The sequence below is a fragment of the Budorcas taxicolor genome, chromosome 19 (assembly GCF_023091745.1).
Source record: "Budorcas taxicolor isolate Tak-1 chromosome 19, Takin1.1, whole genome shotgun sequence".
Lineage (NCBI taxonomy): Eukaryota > Metazoa > Chordata > Mammalia > Artiodactyla > Bovidae > Budorcas > Budorcas taxicolor.
The window spans coordinates 20,058,562-20,076,708 of NC_068928.1; the positions used below are offsets into that span (position 1 = coordinate 20,058,562).

At 50.1% G+C, this 18,147-nt stretch overlaps 1 protein-coding gene across 1 annotated transcript in view; it reads left to right on the forward strand.

The window, feature by feature from the left end:
- The window catches only part of SUPT6H (SPT6 homolog, histone chaperone and transcription elongation factor), a 30,749-nt gene extending 12,764 nt beyond the window's left edge, over positions 1 to 17,985 (forward strand). The window contains exons 11-37 of the mRNA XM_052657021.1: positions 30 to 172; positions 821 to 969; positions 1,122 to 1,220; positions 1,636 to 1,765; positions 1,851 to 2,001; positions 2,167 to 2,321; positions 2,511 to 2,706; positions 3,182 to 3,321; positions 3,444 to 3,561; positions 4,351 to 4,427; positions 4,673 to 4,808; positions 5,097 to 5,234; positions 5,313 to 5,480; positions 6,095 to 6,222; positions 7,348 to 7,555; positions 8,337 to 8,484; positions 8,921 to 9,063; positions 9,978 to 10,118; positions 11,632 to 11,827; positions 12,216 to 12,454; positions 13,386 to 13,499; positions 13,673 to 13,797; positions 15,447 to 15,559; positions 15,979 to 16,056; positions 16,147 to 16,313; positions 16,768 to 16,955; positions 17,215 to 17,985. Of these exons, the coding sequence (XP_052512981.1) occupies positions 30 to 172; positions 821 to 969; positions 1,122 to 1,220; positions 1,636 to 1,765; positions 1,851 to 2,001; positions 2,167 to 2,321; positions 2,511 to 2,706; positions 3,182 to 3,321; positions 3,444 to 3,561; positions 4,351 to 4,427; positions 4,673 to 4,808; positions 5,097 to 5,234; positions 5,313 to 5,480; positions 6,095 to 6,222; positions 7,348 to 7,555; positions 8,337 to 8,484; positions 8,921 to 9,063; positions 9,978 to 10,118; positions 11,632 to 11,827; positions 12,216 to 12,454; positions 13,386 to 13,499; positions 13,673 to 13,797; positions 15,447 to 15,559; positions 15,979 to 16,056; positions 16,147 to 16,313; positions 16,768 to 16,955; positions 17,215 to 17,401 (3,975 nt within the window). The 3' untranslated portion in view covers positions 17,402 to 17,985. The remainder of the gene's footprint in view (positions 1 to 29; positions 173 to 820; positions 970 to 1,121; positions 1,221 to 1,635; positions 1,766 to 1,850; positions 2,002 to 2,166; positions 2,322 to 2,510; positions 2,707 to 3,181; positions 3,322 to 3,443; positions 3,562 to 4,350; positions 4,428 to 4,672; positions 4,809 to 5,096; positions 5,235 to 5,312; positions 5,481 to 6,094; positions 6,223 to 7,347; positions 7,556 to 8,336; positions 8,485 to 8,920; positions 9,064 to 9,977; positions 10,119 to 11,631; positions 11,828 to 12,215; positions 12,455 to 13,385; positions 13,500 to 13,672; positions 13,798 to 15,446; positions 15,560 to 15,978; positions 16,057 to 16,146; positions 16,314 to 16,767; positions 16,956 to 17,214) is intronic.
- The last annotated feature ends 162 nt before the right edge of the window (positions 17,986 to 18,147 follow it).

The window sequence follows — 18,147 nt, forward strand, 5'->3', positions numbered from 1 at the left end:
GCCCTTACCCCTGCCCTGCCTTGTCCTAGTGGACCCAGCTGAGGATTCGTAAGGAGAACCTAACACGGCTGTTTGAGAAGATGCAGGCTTATCAGTACGAGCAAATCTCTGCTGATCCTGACAAGCCCCTTGCTGATGGCATCCGGGCTCTGGACACCACGGACATGGAGAGGTAGCATATGCGGGTTTTATTCCTTTAGAGGGAGCCCTCACGCCAAAGGCAGGTGCACCCCTCCCCTGCCCCACCCACCCACCCTCCAGAGAAGCATAATCTTGTAAAATTCGTAGCAGGGCACCTATCCCTTAGAAAGCCAACTTAACACACCAGAAGTGCTCTTTTGACAGGCAAATTCCTGTTACTTACCCATATTGGTATAAAAGGTTAAGAGAATCGGATAGTCATGTTTGCTTATTTATGTTACCTGTATGAAAAGCCACATGGGAAACCAAACTACAGCCAGAAAGTGGCTTGGTGAGCCTGGAATTAGGGTTGTGGGAGAGCAGCAGGTGATGTTAATGGCTAGTGGCGTGAACCTGGGAAGGAAGAACAAAGACTGTCCCAAGAACTCTGAACTGGAGACATGCTTCCTCATCTGTCTCTTTCTTTTTGTTGCCATTTGTAACAACTACCAATTATTTGACATATTTCTTCTTGAAAGTACCTTGATTGCAATTAAGTCATGGTTTAGGGCCATTGTGTATCCCTGATAAATTGGAGAACACAGGCATCCATCCTAGTTGGGATTGTACCTCTTGTAGCAAACCCGGGGTATATCCTTCCTCCATGACAAAATTGAGGTCTTATGTCCCTTCCCTCCAGGCTCAAGGATGTTCAGTCAATGGATGAACTGAAAGATGTCTACAATCATTTCCTGCTCTATTATGGTCGTGACATCCCTAAGATGCAGAATGCCGCCAAGGCCAGCCGCAAGAAGCTAAAGCGTGTAAGGGAAGAGGGAGATGAGGAAGGTGAGTGTTGGAGAAGACAGCCCAAAGGCTTGGTGGCCATGGCCTTCCCAAGGATGCCTCTGACTGATTACACTTTGAAGCTTCTCTCCATGTGTGTCAGATGCTTGGAAGTAACTGGAAGCCAGAAGACTTAACTCATGGTTTCTCCCCAGGTGATGGTGAGGAGGCAGAAGATGAGGAGCAGAGAGGGCCAGAGCTCAAGCAGGCTTCTCGCCGAGACATGTACACCATCTGCCAGAGTGCCGGGCTAGGTAAAAGCTAATTGTATAAGTTCCCTGATAGTCACTGGGAGGTAGGATGAAGACTTAAAGGACAGCTGAGTGAATCACCAGTCTACTTCTAACACGTGCTCCCATGACCCAAACCCATGCCACAGGAATGGTCCAGCTTTCCCTGTAATTCCTGAAGGAGTGGGAAACACATGATCAGAGTTCATCCTAACTTTGGGAAGTTCTTTTGCTAAACTATAACTTCCACAGAAAATTTCTATTTCTTCTGTTTCTGTTTAAAGCCAGCATTTTCATTGTTCATTGTGAGGCATCCTGTTCCTGCTCATTGGTGATCCTTCTTAAATTTACTGCCCAGAATTTGCAGTTTTAGACTGAAAACCAAGAAGTTATTCAGTCCTGCTGTTGGCTTACCTTTATCTCTCCTGATTTGCTTTAGATGGCCTGGCCAAAAAGTTTGGGCTTACTCCTGAGCAATTTGGGGAAAACCTCCGGGACAGCTACCAGCGGCATGAGACAGAGCAGTTTCCAGCAGAGCCCTTGGAGCTGGCGAAGGATTATGTTTGCAGGTGGGCTTGCAGTAGCTGGCTGGTGAGAGGAGGAACCTACGGGCAAAGGTGTCCTCATCCTGTAGCGCCTCCATTTTCCCTGCAGCCAGTTCCCTACCCCGGAAGCTGTGCTGGAAGGTGCCCGCTACATGGTAGCCCTGCAGATTGCCAGAGAGCCCCTCGTCCGGCAGGTGCTGAGACAGACTTTCCAGGAGAGGGCCAAGCTCAATATAAGCCCCACTAAGAAAGGAAGAAAGGTAAGCCAGCTGAAGGGCTTTGATCCAGCTTACGGTCCAGCTCTGTTTGAACTGAGTTTCTTGCCTTCGCGCTTAGCTGAGCTGTCTGCCTGAGTGCAGAGGCAGGCCTTTCCCAGGGTCCAGCCCAGTCTTTCTGTCGACTGATGGTTCCCTCTTGTTATACAGGATGTGGATGAGGCCCACTATGCTTACTCCTTCAAGTACTTAAAGAACAAGCCTGTTAAGGAACTGAGAGATGACCAGTTCCTCAAGATCTGCCTGGCTGAAGATGAAGGGCTGCTCACCATTGATATCAGCATCGATATGAAGGGAGTGGAAGGGTAAGCAGAGCTCTAGCCTGGGGTTATTTTGGGAAAGCCTGGTCAGGAGTCTGTTGGAGGGAGGGGTCCCTCAGGAATGTGAACCACGCCTTCAGAACTGAGCAAACCATTGTCTCTGGCTCACTCTGTTCCTGGGCATTCAGGCACCACCTCTTCTCTGTCCCTGATAGCAGTGTTATATCCCCTCAGCTATGGCAGCGACCAGACGTATTTTGAAGAAATCAAACAATTTTACTACCGAGATGAGTTCAGCCATCAGGTGCAGGAGTGGAACCGGCAGCGCACCCTGGCCATCGAGCGAGCTCTCCAGCAATTCCTGTATGTGCAGATGGCCAAAGAGCTCAAGAACAAGCTGCTGGCCGAAGCCAAAGAATACGTCATAAAGGTGAGGACGGGGACTCGACCTTTCAGTTGAGCTCAGTCACTGAGTCGTGTCCAACTCTTTGCGACCCCATGGATTGCAGCACGCCAGGCCAGCAGCACAATCTTCAGTCCTGTAATTTCCCCAGGCTAGAGGTGAAAACGAAGGCACCCCCTAATAGCTGTCCTGTAGCTAATGGAAACCCCCTGGGCATAACCTGAGAGGGAGTGCACACAAGGTCATGGGTCACTCTAAGACCTCCCTTTGAAGAGCCTCTTCCTTCCTTCCCCCACCCCGTACACACATTCTTCCTATATGTGACTGGCCTCTGTACTCTCCTATTGTTAAGAACAAGGTGTGCCTTCAGGGTGTCAGCCTGCCAAGGGCTAGAAACATGTGCACATATAAATAAGATCTTTGCAAATATGTGTCTGCCCCTGTTTCTGTAACACACTTGGCGAGCCTGACAGCCATAGTGACTGGTGTGTCTCCTCCCCAGGCCTGTAGTCGAAAGCTCTACAACTGGTTGAGGGTGGCGCCCTACCGGCCAGATCAACAAGTAGAAGAAGACGACGACTTTATGGATGAGAACCAAGGGAAGGGCATCCGGGTCCTAGGCATTGCTTTCTCCTCTGCCAGGTAACTTCCTGTTCCTGCATGCCTGACATCACCCCTTACCTGTCTCCCTAACCTTGTTCTTCTCTTACTCATATTCTTATAGTCCTGATTATCACACGGTTCTTTTTCTGTCGGGCTGGCAGAGATCACCCTGTGTTCTGCGCCTTGGTCAATGGTGAAGGAGAAGTGACAGACTTCCTCCGGCTGCCTCATTTTACCAAGCGGCGAACTGCATGGAGAGAGGAAGAGCGGGAGAAGAAGGCAAGTGGCTGGGACTGGTTATCAAGTGGACATCTTCAACATGTCTTATCATTCACTGGACATATGCAGGCATGGTCTAAGCAATATCCTATGCAAGGTCTCTGACCTGTTCACTAACCTCTTTCGTCCTGGGATAAGTCTCACTTTCATAGGCAGTAGATGGCACTCAAGATCTGGAACAGAATTTGCTTCTTGACTTGAAGCCAGTTCCTAGGCCTTGTGCTTCTGGGAGCTGCCATTACTGCCTCTGTTCTTAACTGCATCTAGGTCAGCTTGTTCCAGGAGCTGAAAGCCACTGAGGCATTAAGCCAACCTTTTCCCTGCTTTCAGCATTTGTGTTTCTTCCATGGAAGGAAAAATTTAAATCCATCTCGTGTGTATCCTTCTGATTTTTTCTTTAACATAACAGTATCTTTCCATTTTATTGACAAGAGTTCCATTCTAAAACATAATTTTCAGCAAACAACTCTTTTAAAAAAGAAAAAAAAACTTAAAGTGGAGATCAGAAGTCTTGACTGCCAGGTAGTGGTTCGTGTTCAAAGAAAGACTTGAGTACGTTAACCACAGCTCATGTGTAAGCCAGATACACAGTAATTGTAGGAAAGATTAACAGATGTTTAATTTCCGACTAGAGCTCCTAGTCACGTTGTTGTGTGTTCCAGTTAGACAACGCATGACACATCATCATTCTCTGGTCTTGTAAGGTCTCAAGCTACTTATACGGAGAGAAAAGCGTTAGAGATCTCCCCTGTCCTCAGAGCCATTTAGCTCCAATTTTCTTTCACTCAGGCTCAAGACATTGAAACTCTGAAGAAATTCCTTTTGAACAAAAAGCCTCATGTGGTGACAGTTGCAGGAGAGAACAGGTAGGGTGGGGCACCAGGTGATTGGGCCAGGCCTGGCTAAAGCCACTCATCCTTTATTGTTGAATCTGCTCTGTGCCTGTGAAGATCCTTGATAACACATGATACCCCCACTTCGAGAGGGTATCCGTAGAATATTGTACCCCTTTGTCTTCAAAGCTCTCTCCTCCCTGCTCCCAGCCCTGAGATGGTTCATCCCTGAGAAACTATCCAGAAATATCCCTGAACACCACCCCTCCTTCCTCCAGGGATGCCCAGATGTTGATTGAGGATGTGAAGCGCATCGTGCATGAGCTGGACCAGGGTCAGCAGCTGTCCTCTATTGGGGTGGAGCTGATTGACAACGAGTTGGCCATCCTCTATATGAACAGCAAGAAATCAGAGGTAAGGCGGGAGCCCACGCTTAGGCTTCACACAGGCAAGAGCTATCCCCAGGGAGATAAGGAGGCAAAGATTGTCAGGGGCGCAGGATTGCACCTTTTCTCTTACCTGTGCAGAAAATCTCCCATCATGCCAGTCATAGTTCAGCTTGGGAGCCCCAGAGATTAAATTGGTCCCAGGAAAAATGGTCCTAGAGAAGAGAACATGACATCAAGCCAGGCGATTTGGATTTCCTCTGACTGTTAGAGCCAAGGGGACTTTGTGGCCCTGCTGACCCTCATCTGACCTTAGGCAGAGTTCCGGGATTACCCTCCTGTGCTGAGACAGGCCGTCTCCCTGGCCCGACGCATCCAGGACCCTCTGATTGAGTTTGCCCAGGTGTGCAGCTCAGATGAAGACATCCTATGCCTCAAGTTTCACCCGTTGCAGGTGAGTAGGATTTGACAAGTAGGCCCAGGTGGGCAGAGTGGCACAGTAACCTTATCCCCGCCTACTGTGTGTTGGCAGGAGCATGTGGTGAAAGAAGAGCTGCTCAGCGCCCTGTACTGTGAATTCATCAACCGAGTCAATGAGGTTGGAGTTGATGTCAACCGTGCCATTGCCCACCCCTACAGCCAGGCCTTGATTCAGTATGTCTGTGGCCTAGGACCTCGAAAAGGGACCCATCTCCTGAAGGTAGGATTGGGTTGAATCAGGAAAAAAAGGAAAGTTCTTATTTCATTGCACCTTTACTTTCCCAGCATGGTTTGACAAAAAGGGCAAGGTCAGAGAGGTAAAGGCGCTCACCTAGAGTCATCCAGCTAGTGAGAGTCAGGGCCAGACTTCAGCCTAGGTGGCCACAGTCCTGGTCGTCACTACCGCATTCTGGTGGCTCGTGGAAAAGATAGCCTAAGCCATGATTTAGAGGAAGGCGAGAGTATGCTAGACACGACCTCAGGATAGTGGGGTTTTTTTTCCCCCAGAGGAAAGAAAGGATTTCAATACAGAGAGGGGCATGTAGCAACCTTCAAGAGTATTTGTGGTAATTTTTTTCTTAATGTGGGATGGGTACTTGAGTGCATATTTTACATCAACTTTGAAGCTGTGCATTAGCTGTGCATTGTCTTTGCTCGGCACAGTGTAGTTCTTTAAAATGATTTTTTTAGTAGCAGTATGTTGAGCTCAAGTGTTCAGTTAGCTATTGGGGTGCTGGGACAGCTTCCCAGTGTGGAAGGTTTCCCGAGACCTGGAAACAGGCCAGGAGGTGGGACCTATCTTCTGCTCTTGCTCACTCCAGGCTTCTCTTGCAGATTCTGAAACAGAACAACACCAGGCTCGAGAGCCGGACTCAGCTGGTCACCATGTGCCACATGGGTCCCAAAGTCTTCATGAATTGCGCTGGCTTCCTCAAGATTGACACTGCCTCCCTGGGGGACAGGTGATGCCCTCTGCCTGGGTGGGCCAAGAGGAGTTCTCTTGGGCTTTGCTTTGGGGGTTCGGGAATTAGGGCTGTCAAAGGGCCACAGGCTATTTAAATTAGGAAACGTTTTAAAGCCAAGAGTCTTTATTTAGTCAAGAGCCTCTGACCTATGGAAAAGATCAGTTCAATTATGTGAAGCTTTTCTGTGAGGGAAACATCAAAAGAACCAACTTAGTTTATCAATTGAGGACAGAAAACATAAGACTTGGTTCGGTAAACACAAACTTGTTCTGTTGTTGTGATTTTTTGTGGCTCAATAAGGGTGGGAATAGTTGGGGCATTGGAAGAGGAGTGTGGGGGTCTGAGGAGATAAGAAAGGGGGAGAGAGATTTGGTATGTTCTGAGATAATGTTATTGAGAGAAAGTTCTCTATTCACCTGGACTTTGGACTTCACTATTGACCTCTTCCTCTCCAGAAGTTATCAACTCAGTCTTTGGAGGATCTTTTCCACGGGCACATAGCTCCTCATTCAGTAATGGAAATCAGTGGGGAAATAGGCTTCAAGTTCTAAAACTTCATTTTCCACCCAGCTTTGCTGTAACACTCCACGAATAACATAGGTCCATGTGAGTGCACGGGCAAGACCAGCCTGGGAAGGCTTTATGGGGGAAAGTAGCTGTCAGCAAATTCTCAAAGGTCTTCTTCCCCCTTCTTGTTTTATTTATAATACTTTTATATATAATTTCATCATATAAAATTCAATAACATATAGAAATATTATGCAGAAAGTGGAAGTCCCCCATAATCCCACCCCCCAGAGATAACTGCCATAACAAGTTGATGTATACTACAACTTTTCTAAATTTTATTTTTGCTATGCATTTACTAACTACCCATTTACTACAAAAATGGGATCATACGGTTCATAGTGTTTTGCAGTGCATTTTTCACGTTATCAATATATCGTGGCCATCTTTCATGTCAGCACACACAGATCTGCCTCATTCTTTGTAATGGATGTATAGTATTCCATTGTATGGAGGTGCCCTAATTTATTTAACCAGTTCCCCATTGGTGGACATCTGGGTTGTTACTAGAAGCTTTTTGTTATATATCCTGCTCCTCTTCTGCCTCTCCTTTAGCACTGACTCATATATTGAAGTCCTTGATGGTTCCCGAGTTCACCCTGAGACTTATGAGTGGGCCAGGAAGATGGCGGTGGATGCTCTGGAATATGATGAATCAGCTGAGGATGCCAACCCTGCGGGAGCCCTTGAAGAAATCTTGGAAAACCCAGAGCGACTCAAGGACCTAGACCTTGATGCCTTTGCAGAAGAACTGGAGAGGCAGGTGGGTGACAGAGTGGAAGGCCTGGCCTAGATGAGAAGAGACTCAGGAAGCACATCCTCAGAGAAGCCCCAATACTATTAGTGTAAGAGACTTGATCCTCTCCCTCCCCATGCAGTACTAGGTTTACTCAAGGAAGTTTTCAGTCTGCTTATTAAGGAGCCAAGGGCGTCTCAGAGACTGCAATAGTCATGGTGGGGGCATGTTTTGGGGGAGCTGGGAGTGGGGGGTAGTAGTTTCCTTCTGGGACCTCTTTCCTCCTTTCCCACTGTGCGGTTTTGCATTTGTTTCACACATTGTGATTCCATGAGGGGTTTTTTTGGCTGCACTTTGGGTCTTCATTGCTGTGCTCAGGCTTTCTTGAGTTGGGACGAGTTGTGGCGAGTGGGGGCCACTCTAGGGCTGGTGCACAGGCTTCCCACTGTGGTGGCTGCTTTTGTTGCGGAGCACAGGCTCTAGGGCCTCCAGGCTCAGTAGTTGTGGTACAAGGGCTTAGTTGCCCTGCAGCATGTGGAATGTTCCCAGACCAGGAATCGAACCTGTGTCCCCCATGTTGGCAGGCACATTCTTAACCCCTGGACCACCAGGGAGGTCCCCATGAAGCATTTTTATTGTATATCGGTGTTCCATGGCTAAGGAATAGTTTGAAAAGCTGATTTAGTACATGTTGGGGGAAAGAAAAGAAACCCTGACAGGAGCCAACTGGCTACTCCTTTCGTTGAAACCCCTGGTGGCTCAGGTTGAGGAGCAGTTGCAAGACTCTTAATGGGGGCTTCTTCCCCAGGGCTATGGTGACAAACACATCACGCTGTACGACATCCGGGCAGAGCTGAGCTGTCGGTATAAGGACCTCCGGACAGCCTACCGCTCTCCCAACACAGAGGAAATCTTCAATATGTTAACCAAAGAGACACCGGAGACCTTCTACATTGGTAAATCCTGGGTCTGTTTTCTTTAGTTGGAGGAGGATAAAAAGGGATTGATGGGATAAGTGTTTACTGTGTATGTTCAAGTCAGACTATAATTCCAACAGAATAAGACCAGTTTGTACTGTGAGTGGGAAAGACCAGGGAAGCTTTTAAGAAGATTATAGAGTCCTAAGCTGGAAGTCAAATTCGAGTTGGAAGGTCAAATCGTGCTTTTTAACCTGCTTTTGTGAGGTGTTCATGGGGTCAGTCTTGTGGCTTCATTTTCCTGTCATCAAATGAAGGGAAGATCTCCCTTTTCGAGGGTGTGAAGGAAATCAGGGGAGATGCTCTAGGATAGATGTTCTGTCACTAAACAGTTGGTGGGGAGGAGTCACCTCTCCAGTTCTCTCAGCCTGCCCCCGTTCTCTTCCCTTCTTCTCCTCCTTTCCCCTTCCTGCAGGAAAGCTCATTATTTGCAATGTCACTGGCATCGCCCATAGGCGTCCACAGGGCGAAAGCTATGACCAGGCAATCCGCAACGATGAGACGGGGCTGTGGCAGTGCCCTTTCTGTCAGCAAGACAATTTCCCGGAACTAAGTGAGGTATGTGCTACAGTGTTGTTATGGTCCCTGGATGTTTGTGATTGCGTGATCTCAGCGCTCTAGAAAGGCGTCGAGAATGGGAGTGGTTTAGGTGACACTTTACCATGGCAGTACACAAAAAGGGGAAGAGATCTGGAATGGACACAGGCCTAACTTAAGTCCCTCCATGTGCTGCTAGTCAGAAATGATCTATGTGCTCTTATTCTGCTTTCACTCAGCCCTTAATCCTTGTTTCCCATTCTCTGAGGGTCTTGCTCAACCAGTTACAGACATGAGGAAATGTATGCGTTTTTTACATACAGGGTGGGCACGGTGTCCCTGTGCTAGTTAGAAGGTATCTGTAGACTCCCTTCAGTGTTTTCATCCTCCACACACATCTTAGTTTTTCCCACAGTCTTCTCAATGACATCTGCTTTTTTCATGGTTAGAACTCATAAAAGCCATCCTGAAGCTTTTTCTGTATCTTCACATGTTACTTAGGCAGATAGTAAAACAGACCGTTTCTCAACTTTACCCAGTAAAAGAAACTGGTGAGATTTGTCAAGGATGTAAAAGAGCCATGATGTGCTGGTTCACTGAAATGCGTTGTCTGAGGTGACAAACAGATATTTCTTAAGCTCACAAGGTCAGAACAGAATGAGAAGGAGGGGTTTCAGTTGAAGCTGGAGGGACGTTTACAGTAAATTAACATAAAAGACTGATCTGCTGGCCAGTGGTGCCAAACATGAGTTATGCATCAGGGAACCTAGGGGATATTCAAATTCTGTGTTGCTGGGTGGCTGAGTCCTCATGTTCTCACCTGGTGATGCCAGTGTCAGTGGTAAGATGAATTACAGCATTCCTGCCAGCTCTTTCCTGACCGTGTGGTCTCCAGAATCTTAATGATCAAGCTCTTCTCCTGATGCCATCTTTAGGTCTGGAACCACTTTGACAGCGGTTCATGCCCAGGCCAGGCCATCGGTGTCAAAACACGGCTAGACAATGGTGTCACTGGCTTCATCCCCACCAAATTCCTCAGTGACAAAGTGGTAAAGCGGCCAGAGGAACGAGTGAAGGTAGGTGAATGACAGGACTAAGGCACCTGGCGCAGTTTTCAGCGGCCCAAATCAGGCTGGCTTTGGGCTCTGCCCACCAGGAGTTACGCTCTGTTCCCAGGGACTCCCGGTGGGGAACATTTCAGGAGGATTTATAACCAGTTGAGTGAAGTCAGGGTGAGAAGCATCTACCCAAATGAGGAACAGTTTTTGTTCATTGCCTTTGTGAGATTTCATCAAGTTTCCAGCCCTTCCTCTGTGGGAAGCCATGGTTTAGTCTGGCGGCAGGAAGCAAGGCCTGGCATTCCGTGCTGTGAAGCAGAAAGGCTGAGCTCCCTTTCTGTTCTAGTTTCTCTTGTCAGAGCTGCCATTTATTATGCACACACTGGATTCCAGCCCTTGACATTTATATATGTTGTCTCAAATCTGCTAGTCCAGTGGAAAAGGGTTTCAGAGAAGTTTGAGTGCCTTTTCCAGGATCATCCTGTTAGTGACATCTGCTAGTGGTACCAGATCTGCCAAATCTCTGATTCTAAGTGTTGTGAACCCCTGAGAACCATGGACTTAGGAAGGCTGGGGAAAGACATTCTGAACGCAGGCATCCCTCGTTTTATTGCCCTTCACAGATACCGTAATTTTTTTTTTTTTAAACAAATTTAAAGTTGGTAGTAACCCTGCATTGAGCAAATATGTTAGTACCATTTTTTTTCCAACAGCATTTGATCACTTCACGTCTCTGTGTTACATTTATTTGTGCCAGTTCTCACAATATTTCACACTTTTTAATTATATTTGTCAGGCTGATCTGTGATCAGTAATCTTTGATGTTAGTGTTGCAAAAAGATTTGGACTCGCTAAAGGCTCAGGTGATGGTTTGCCTTTTTTTAATCAATAAAAGAAATTTTAATTAAGATATTTTTAAAAAACATAACAGTGTTTAAAAAAAAAGTGTTGCACATTTAATAGACTATAGTGTGTCCATAACTCTTATATGTTCTAGGAAACTAAAAAATTCTAGTGACTCACTTTATTATGATGTTTGCTTTATTGTGGTGGTCTGGAACTGAACTTGGAATGTCTCTGAGGTATACCTGTAAATGGAGCTAGGGCAGTTTCCAGGAGAGCTGTGCAAATTGACTGGGTTTTGTCACTCTTTAAACAGAAGGGCTCAAATCGGGGGGAAGGTACAGAAACACTGTTACTTTGCTTTTCCTCCAAAAAGGGCACCCAGACTTGGCTCACACCGTAGGAACAGTAATTGGGCAACTTTATGGGGAAAGAGAATAGTGCCAGTGACAGATCCCAGGAGACTCCAGTTGGTGTTTCTGCCTAGAGCAGGAGGCATCAGTACTTGGCACAAGTAGTCTGCAGACCAAACTCAGCCCGGAACTCCTGCTCTCCTGATGCTCAGTAGCCGGCTGGCTCTGGACAGTGTGTCCACCTTTCTGCCTGGACTCTGCTGTCCTCACGTGTGGAGCGGGCGTCGGGCTAGGCCATCTCTGCCCCTCCCGGCTCACATGCCCTGTGGGTCTAGGTGGGGATGACTGTCCACTGCCGCATCATGAAGATCGACATCGAGAAGTTCAGTGCGGACCTGACCTGCCGCACCTCGGACCTCATGGACAGGAGCAACGAGTGGAAGCTGCCCAAGGACACCTACTATGATTTTGACGCCGAAGCAGCAGACCACAAGCAGGAGGAGGACATGAAGCGGAAGCAGCAGCGGACCAGTGAGTGCTCCCAACCATGCCTGTGCGCCCCGAGTCCTGGCAGCCCTCCCTGCCCAGGACGCATGTGCTGACTGCTCGGCCTCCCCGTGGGACTGAGTGCTCAGCTCTGAGGGGCTGAGGCCCGGAGGCAGCAGGAAAGGGAGACATAGGCTGAGCTGGGCGCTGGGGTCTTCTTGGGTCACATTTTCTTTGCTAATGCACTGGAACTCCTAAAGTTTCATTCTCCCAGCACCCTAGGAGCCCAGGTTAACACATCCGAGAGTCCAGGCCCAGAGAGGGTGAAAGTCTCCGAATTTAGTAGTGGATCAGAAATTTAGCCATGGCTTGTCTCATTGGGCTGGCTCCCCATCCCGTCAGCTGACCAATGATTCTTTCCTGCCCTCTTCAGCGTATATCAAGCGAGTGATTGCACACCCATCCTTCCATAATATAAATTTTAAGCAAGCAGAAAAAATGATGGAAACCATGGACCAGGGTGACGTGATCATCCGACCGAGCAGCAAGGGCGAGAATCACCTGACAGTGACCTGGAAGGTCAGCGATGGCATCTACCAGCACGTGGATGTGCGGGAAGAAGGCAAGGAAAATGCCTTCAGCCTGGGAGCCACCCTGTGGATCAACAGTGAGGTGAGAGGCAGCCCCTGCACACTCTAGCATCCCCATCCTGCTTCCAGAAGCAAGCCCCTTCCATGGTAGTCACCTGTGTTCATTGTATGTGTCCCAGCCACTCAGAACAGCAAAACCCAGGGCCCTTAAGAGATGAGTAATTTGGCAGCAGTTTTGTGTATGTCGTGTTTCTTTTTCTGTCCTCCGAATTCTAAAATAGACTAGAGAACCACTGGAGGCAGAGGAGAAAATGCACATGCGAGTGCTGTGTCCTCAAGCAGACACAGACCAGATTTCTCGGTTCAGTGGAGAGAGATTTTATGAAGGCCCTTACTGTTCCCAAGCACTAGTGGAGAGCTAAAGTTACGATTTAAAGGCTTTTGTGGACTTCCCTGGTGGCTCAGCGGATAAAAAATCCGCCTGCAATGCTGGAGACCTGGGTTGGGAAGATCCCCTGGAGAAGGGAACAACTACCCACTCCAGTATTCTGCCTGGAGAACTCCATGGACTGTATAGTCCATGTGGTCACAGAGAGTCAGACACGACTGAGAGACTTTCGCTTCACTTCACTGGTGGTCCAGCGGTTAAGAATCTGCCTTACAATGCAGGGTGTGATTTCAATCCCTGGTTGAAGAATTAAGATCCTGCATGCCTCAGAGCAACTAAACCTGCCCACAGCAGCTACTGAGCAGGCGCACTCATGCCTCAATAACAAAGACCCAATGCAGCCAAATAAATATTTAAAATGTAAGGGATTTTGTGTCTTGTAAACTAATAACATTAGACCCAACTCACACAGATGGGTAAGTTGAAGGGACTTTGCAGCAGAATGAGGCTATAGCAGGAGGGCTGGGGGAGTTCCTCCCCTCTGTGGGTTCTCTTCCAAGTGGACTTGAAAGGCTGGATCTCAGTTCAGAATGTGACACTCGGGGCCTTCACCTTCTTCCCACAGGAGTTTGAAGACTTGGATGAGATTGTTGCCCGCTATGTTCAGCCTATGGCATCCTTTGCCCGGGACCTTCTAAACCACAAGTATTATCAGGACTGCAGCGGTGGGGACCGTAAGGTGAGCCCAGGGCCCTGCGAGGGATGACCCCTCCCAGTCACTTAAGGATGTCTGGTTTCCCTTCAGTGTAGGGGATGCTGCGCTGGTGAAGGAGGTGTACATGGTGTGTGAGGCCAGACATTGTGTACCAAGCATGTTGCTATCCCAACCTCTCCCCCTCATTCTACCCCCAGAAATTAGAGGAGCTGCTCATCAAAACTAAGAAGGAGAAGCCCACCTTCATTCCCTATTTCATCTGTGCCTGCAAGGAACTGCCCGGCAAGTTCCTACTGGGATACCAGCCCCGGGGTAAACCCAGGTGAGCACTGGTGCTGAGAAGGTGCTGCCGCTGGGGTCCACAGATAGGCTCGCAGGCCCCGAACAGTACTCTCTCTGGTTCCGCTTGACTGCCTTTCCCCTCTTACCTGTTTCGAGTGGAGGTGGAGGTTGGAGGTGGGGACAGAGGGTGATGATTTAGAGGCAAAAGGCAAAGACTGAATAAGAAAGGCACTTTAATCAATTGGGTGAAAAAGGAGGTCCCTTCACCTCTTCTGCCTCCCAGGGAGTGATGGAAACCACTGGACACTCTCTCCACCTGACTGGCAGAGATGGGGGCCAGCACGCTGCTCTGTCCTCCACTTCACCCTCACCAGGGCCTTTAGCCTTAGCAGTGGCTCCCTGCTACTGTGGTGAGCGTGTGCTGAAGGTGGGGTAGGTCTGGAGAGCATCTCTTCTTCCAGTCACCAGCCTGCTCTACTCCCTTCTGTGTGACAGCCAGGCTGGCCTCCCTCGGTATTCCGATATCTGCGTCCCTCCAGCACTCACACTGACAGACCAAGTCCTGTCTCCCTCAACCTCCTCTGTTGTATCTGTTACCCAGACTGATGGCCAGACTTGCCTTCTGCACTCCTACGTCCTGCAGCCATCTTGGCCTCAGTCTGTGCCTCTCTGCTCTTTGTCCTGGACCATGCGCGTGCACATGGTGCCCAGAGTGGGCTCCATTAGGAGGTGCTCAGAGGACAAGCAGCTCTGGACCCTGCAGCATCGTGGGCACTTCTGGAATATCATGCTTGTTTCTGATTCACCAGCGTGCTTCTGGAAGATGGCAGCCAGGGCCACGTGGGGGTTGGAAACTGTTCCATGAATAGCCGTTGAACAGAGGACTTTAACCAGGGCCAGAGGCCATGTGATAGCTTCCCATGGAAAGGGGCACAGATTCCTTATGGTGCAAGAAGCAGGTTTCATCTTCATCTGAGTGAGAACATTGACATACTTAGCATTGGCTGTTGACAGCTGTGCTTTATTGAACACAGTCCATTTTCAGTATTGTGATGAGTGCCTTACACACTCTGTCTTGTTTATTGCTCGTAGGTTAAACACTATAGATTTAAGTGTTATCCTCTTTTCACAAATGAGGCTGAGATTCACTTCAGTAACTTGGTACAAAAGTAACTTGTTACAAAACCATATAGGTGGTGAGTTGGCAGAGCCGAAACTGGAACTGGATCTGAACCCAGAGCCTCTTACCTATTCTCTGCTCTGGCAAAGTGTTAAATGAGGACAGATCAGCCACCTTCAAGAGGCGCTTCGGATTTGCCTCATGGAGCACTGTGCTTTGCTGCCCGGGGAGGCCCGCCCACCCCGACACTGATGTCTGTACCCTCCTCGCCGGCTGTGCAGTGCCATCACATGGCAGCCCCGGGTGGTGACCCAGCCCCCAGCGAGCCTTCTGGCGGCCTGTAGAGAGCACACCTGGGGCTGCTGACTCCAGGCCTTGTCTGGGCTTCTCTGTGCCTCCTCACCTCGCCAGAGTGCAGCCTCCTTTTCCAGGGCCAGGGACTGGCTCTTTTATCTCTCCTCCCCCTAGCACCCAGTGTGGCTACTTCACATGGTGGAGATCTGCCCTGGCCACCCGCTCGCAGCTGGCCACAAGTGGGGTCTGATGCATATTTCCTTCCGAAATCCCAGGATAGAATACGTAACTGTGACTCCAGAAGGATTCCGGTACCGGGGCCAAGTCTTTCCCACTGTGAACGGCCTTTTCAGATGGTTTAAGGACCACTATCAGGATCCTGTGCCAGGTGAGCTCTGCTCTCTGTGACTTCCAGAGTGTAGTTGAGGGACAGCTGAGCGCTGAGTGGAGACAGACACTAACTATGGCAGAAGGTGAGGCCTAGGCTGCCGCTGTAGTCCAACTCCCTCCTCGTAACATCAGGAAGGCCCTCCATCCTCTTTGCCTATACAGCTTTCCCCCTCCCTTTTTTTTTAAACTTCTGTATTTATTTGGCTACACTGTGCAGCTATGGTATCTTAGTTCCCTGATCAGAGATTGAACCCAGGCTCTCAGCAGTGAAAAGGCAGAGTTGCAACCACTGGACTGCCAGGGAATTCCCCCAGCTGCCCTTCTTTCCACCCACCTCAGTACCTCTCCCAGCTCCCTAAGTTGTAAAACTGGAAGGAGGTTTCTGGAGAGACTTCTTACTCAGGCCATTTCCTGTAGGCATCACCCCCAGTAGCAGCAGCAGGACCCGAACACCTGCTTCTATCAATGCCACCCCAGCCAACATCAACCTTGCAGGTAAGGAGCTCACGCCAGGCCTGGGGTGAGGGGGTTGGAGCTGAAAGGGCTGTCCCTTAACGTGCCCATCTCCACTTCTCGTGCTTACAGATCTGACGCGGGCTGTGAACGCCCTGCCCCAGAACATGACCTCGCAGATGTTCAACGCCATTGCTGCTGTGACAGGCCAGGGCCAGAACCCTAATGCCACCCCAGCGCAGTGGGCCTCCAGCCAGTATGGCTACGGCGGCAGCGGAGGGGGCAGCAGCGCTTACCATGTACGTGGCCTGGGGAGGAAAAGCCCTGCAGAGGGTGGGGAAGGGTGAAAGGGGACGGTCATCCTTCACCAGCCTGTGTCTGTAGACTGGGCTCGGCAGGGCCCACCACGAAGGCCTCCACAGCAGGTGGGCCTGCCACAGCATTAGGAGCTGTCTCCAACAGATGTTCCTTATTCTCGGGCCGACTCAAGGGAAGGGGAGTAAGAGAAGTTCTGACCATTCCATGGAGTCTTTTGGGATCTTTGGAACCCGAACCCTCAGGCCTCTAGACTCGAGTGGTCAAGTGGTGGGCCCTGCTGTTGGCCTGCCTCCGCTGCTCAGAATCACACCCTGCTCAGGAGAGGGTCAGCTGGAAGGCTTTGTGTAGAGCCCAGATTTTCAGCTTGCCCAAAATTTACCAGAAGAGCAAATAAGCACGAAGCCCAGCCTAAACTCAACTGTCACCCTTCTCCAGGTATTCCCAACACCAGCCCAGCAGCCAGTGGCCACACCACTAATGACCCCCAGCTACTCCTACACAACGCCCAGCCAACCCATCACCACGCCACAGTACCACCAGCTGCAGGCCAGCACCACCCCACAGTCTGCCCAGGCCCAGCCCCAGCCCTCCTCCAGCTCCCGGCAACGGCAGCAGCAGCCAAAGTGAGTACACTGACCGTAGCACTGACCGTAGACGGGCCGTTAGCCGAGGTGGGTGCTCTGGATCTCCTGACAGCGTAAGCCAGGTGGTGTCCCCCAGAGGACTGGGCTCTGGGAGGAGCCAGAAAAACACTGCTGTCCATAGGTGCGAGATCCATCTCTGCGAGAACGGAGGCTCCCAGGAACTGCGGGGTGGGCTCTCTTCTGGCGAGCCGCCGGCCAAGTCAAGTCCTTGTATCACACACCCTGGTTCTCCCTCCAGGTCCAACAGCCATGCAGCCATCGACTGGGGCAAGATGGCAGAACAGTGGCTGCAGGAGAAGGAGGCGGAGCGGCGGAAACAGAAGCAGCGGCTGACCCCTCGGCCCTCCCCCAGCCCTATGATCGAAAGCACCCCCATGTCTATTGCTGGCGATGCCACCCCACTCCTGGACGAGATGGATCGGTAGGGCACCTGCTCCTAGGACTCTGGTTACCTCTGAGGCTGGGAGAGACCTGGATGCCCACTGCCTGACTCCCTGCCCCTCCTTTTCTGTCCATAAAGTGGCGTGAATTGACGTTCTCTTTGGTGGTCAGCCTGGATGGGCGACAGGCTGGATGGCCTTGTGAACTTGAGCTCAGTGTGCGCTAGGCAACAATCCTCCCCTCCAGGCCCTCACTGACCGCCTGTCCTGGGACCAGGCTGGGAGCAGCGTGTGGCAGGGAGGAAGAAGAAGGTGAGAGTAGAGTTTTGTACTCTGCTCCCTACAAGCCATTATGAGCTTCTGCCCTCCCCTGACTCTGGGCTGCGGAGGGGCCAAGTTCAGCACGCGAGTCTCCCCAGTGCTCATGGGGAGAGGGATGCTATTTATTCAGTTTGGGACAGGAGGGCGAGTACTTCCACCCTGGTGCCAACAGCAGGGTGGCCGTCAAAGCAGGATGACGAGGGATGTAGGGGAGCATTGCTGACCTGCCCGGCCCCCACCTGGCTGCCCTCACCCCTTGCTGCTGCCGCTTCCTGCCTGTCATTTGAATAAACAGTGTTTCTACAGAGCACCTGACAAAGCCTTTCTCTCCCAAGTCTCCGGCTCTTGATGGGGAGCTTTCAAAGCCATGTTGGGAGCTCTTGCAGGCTCCCCTGACCCCAGGCCTTCAGAGAGGCGGCGACTCACAGAGGAGCAGGTGGCTTCTGCATCAGACCGCCTAGGGTCACAGC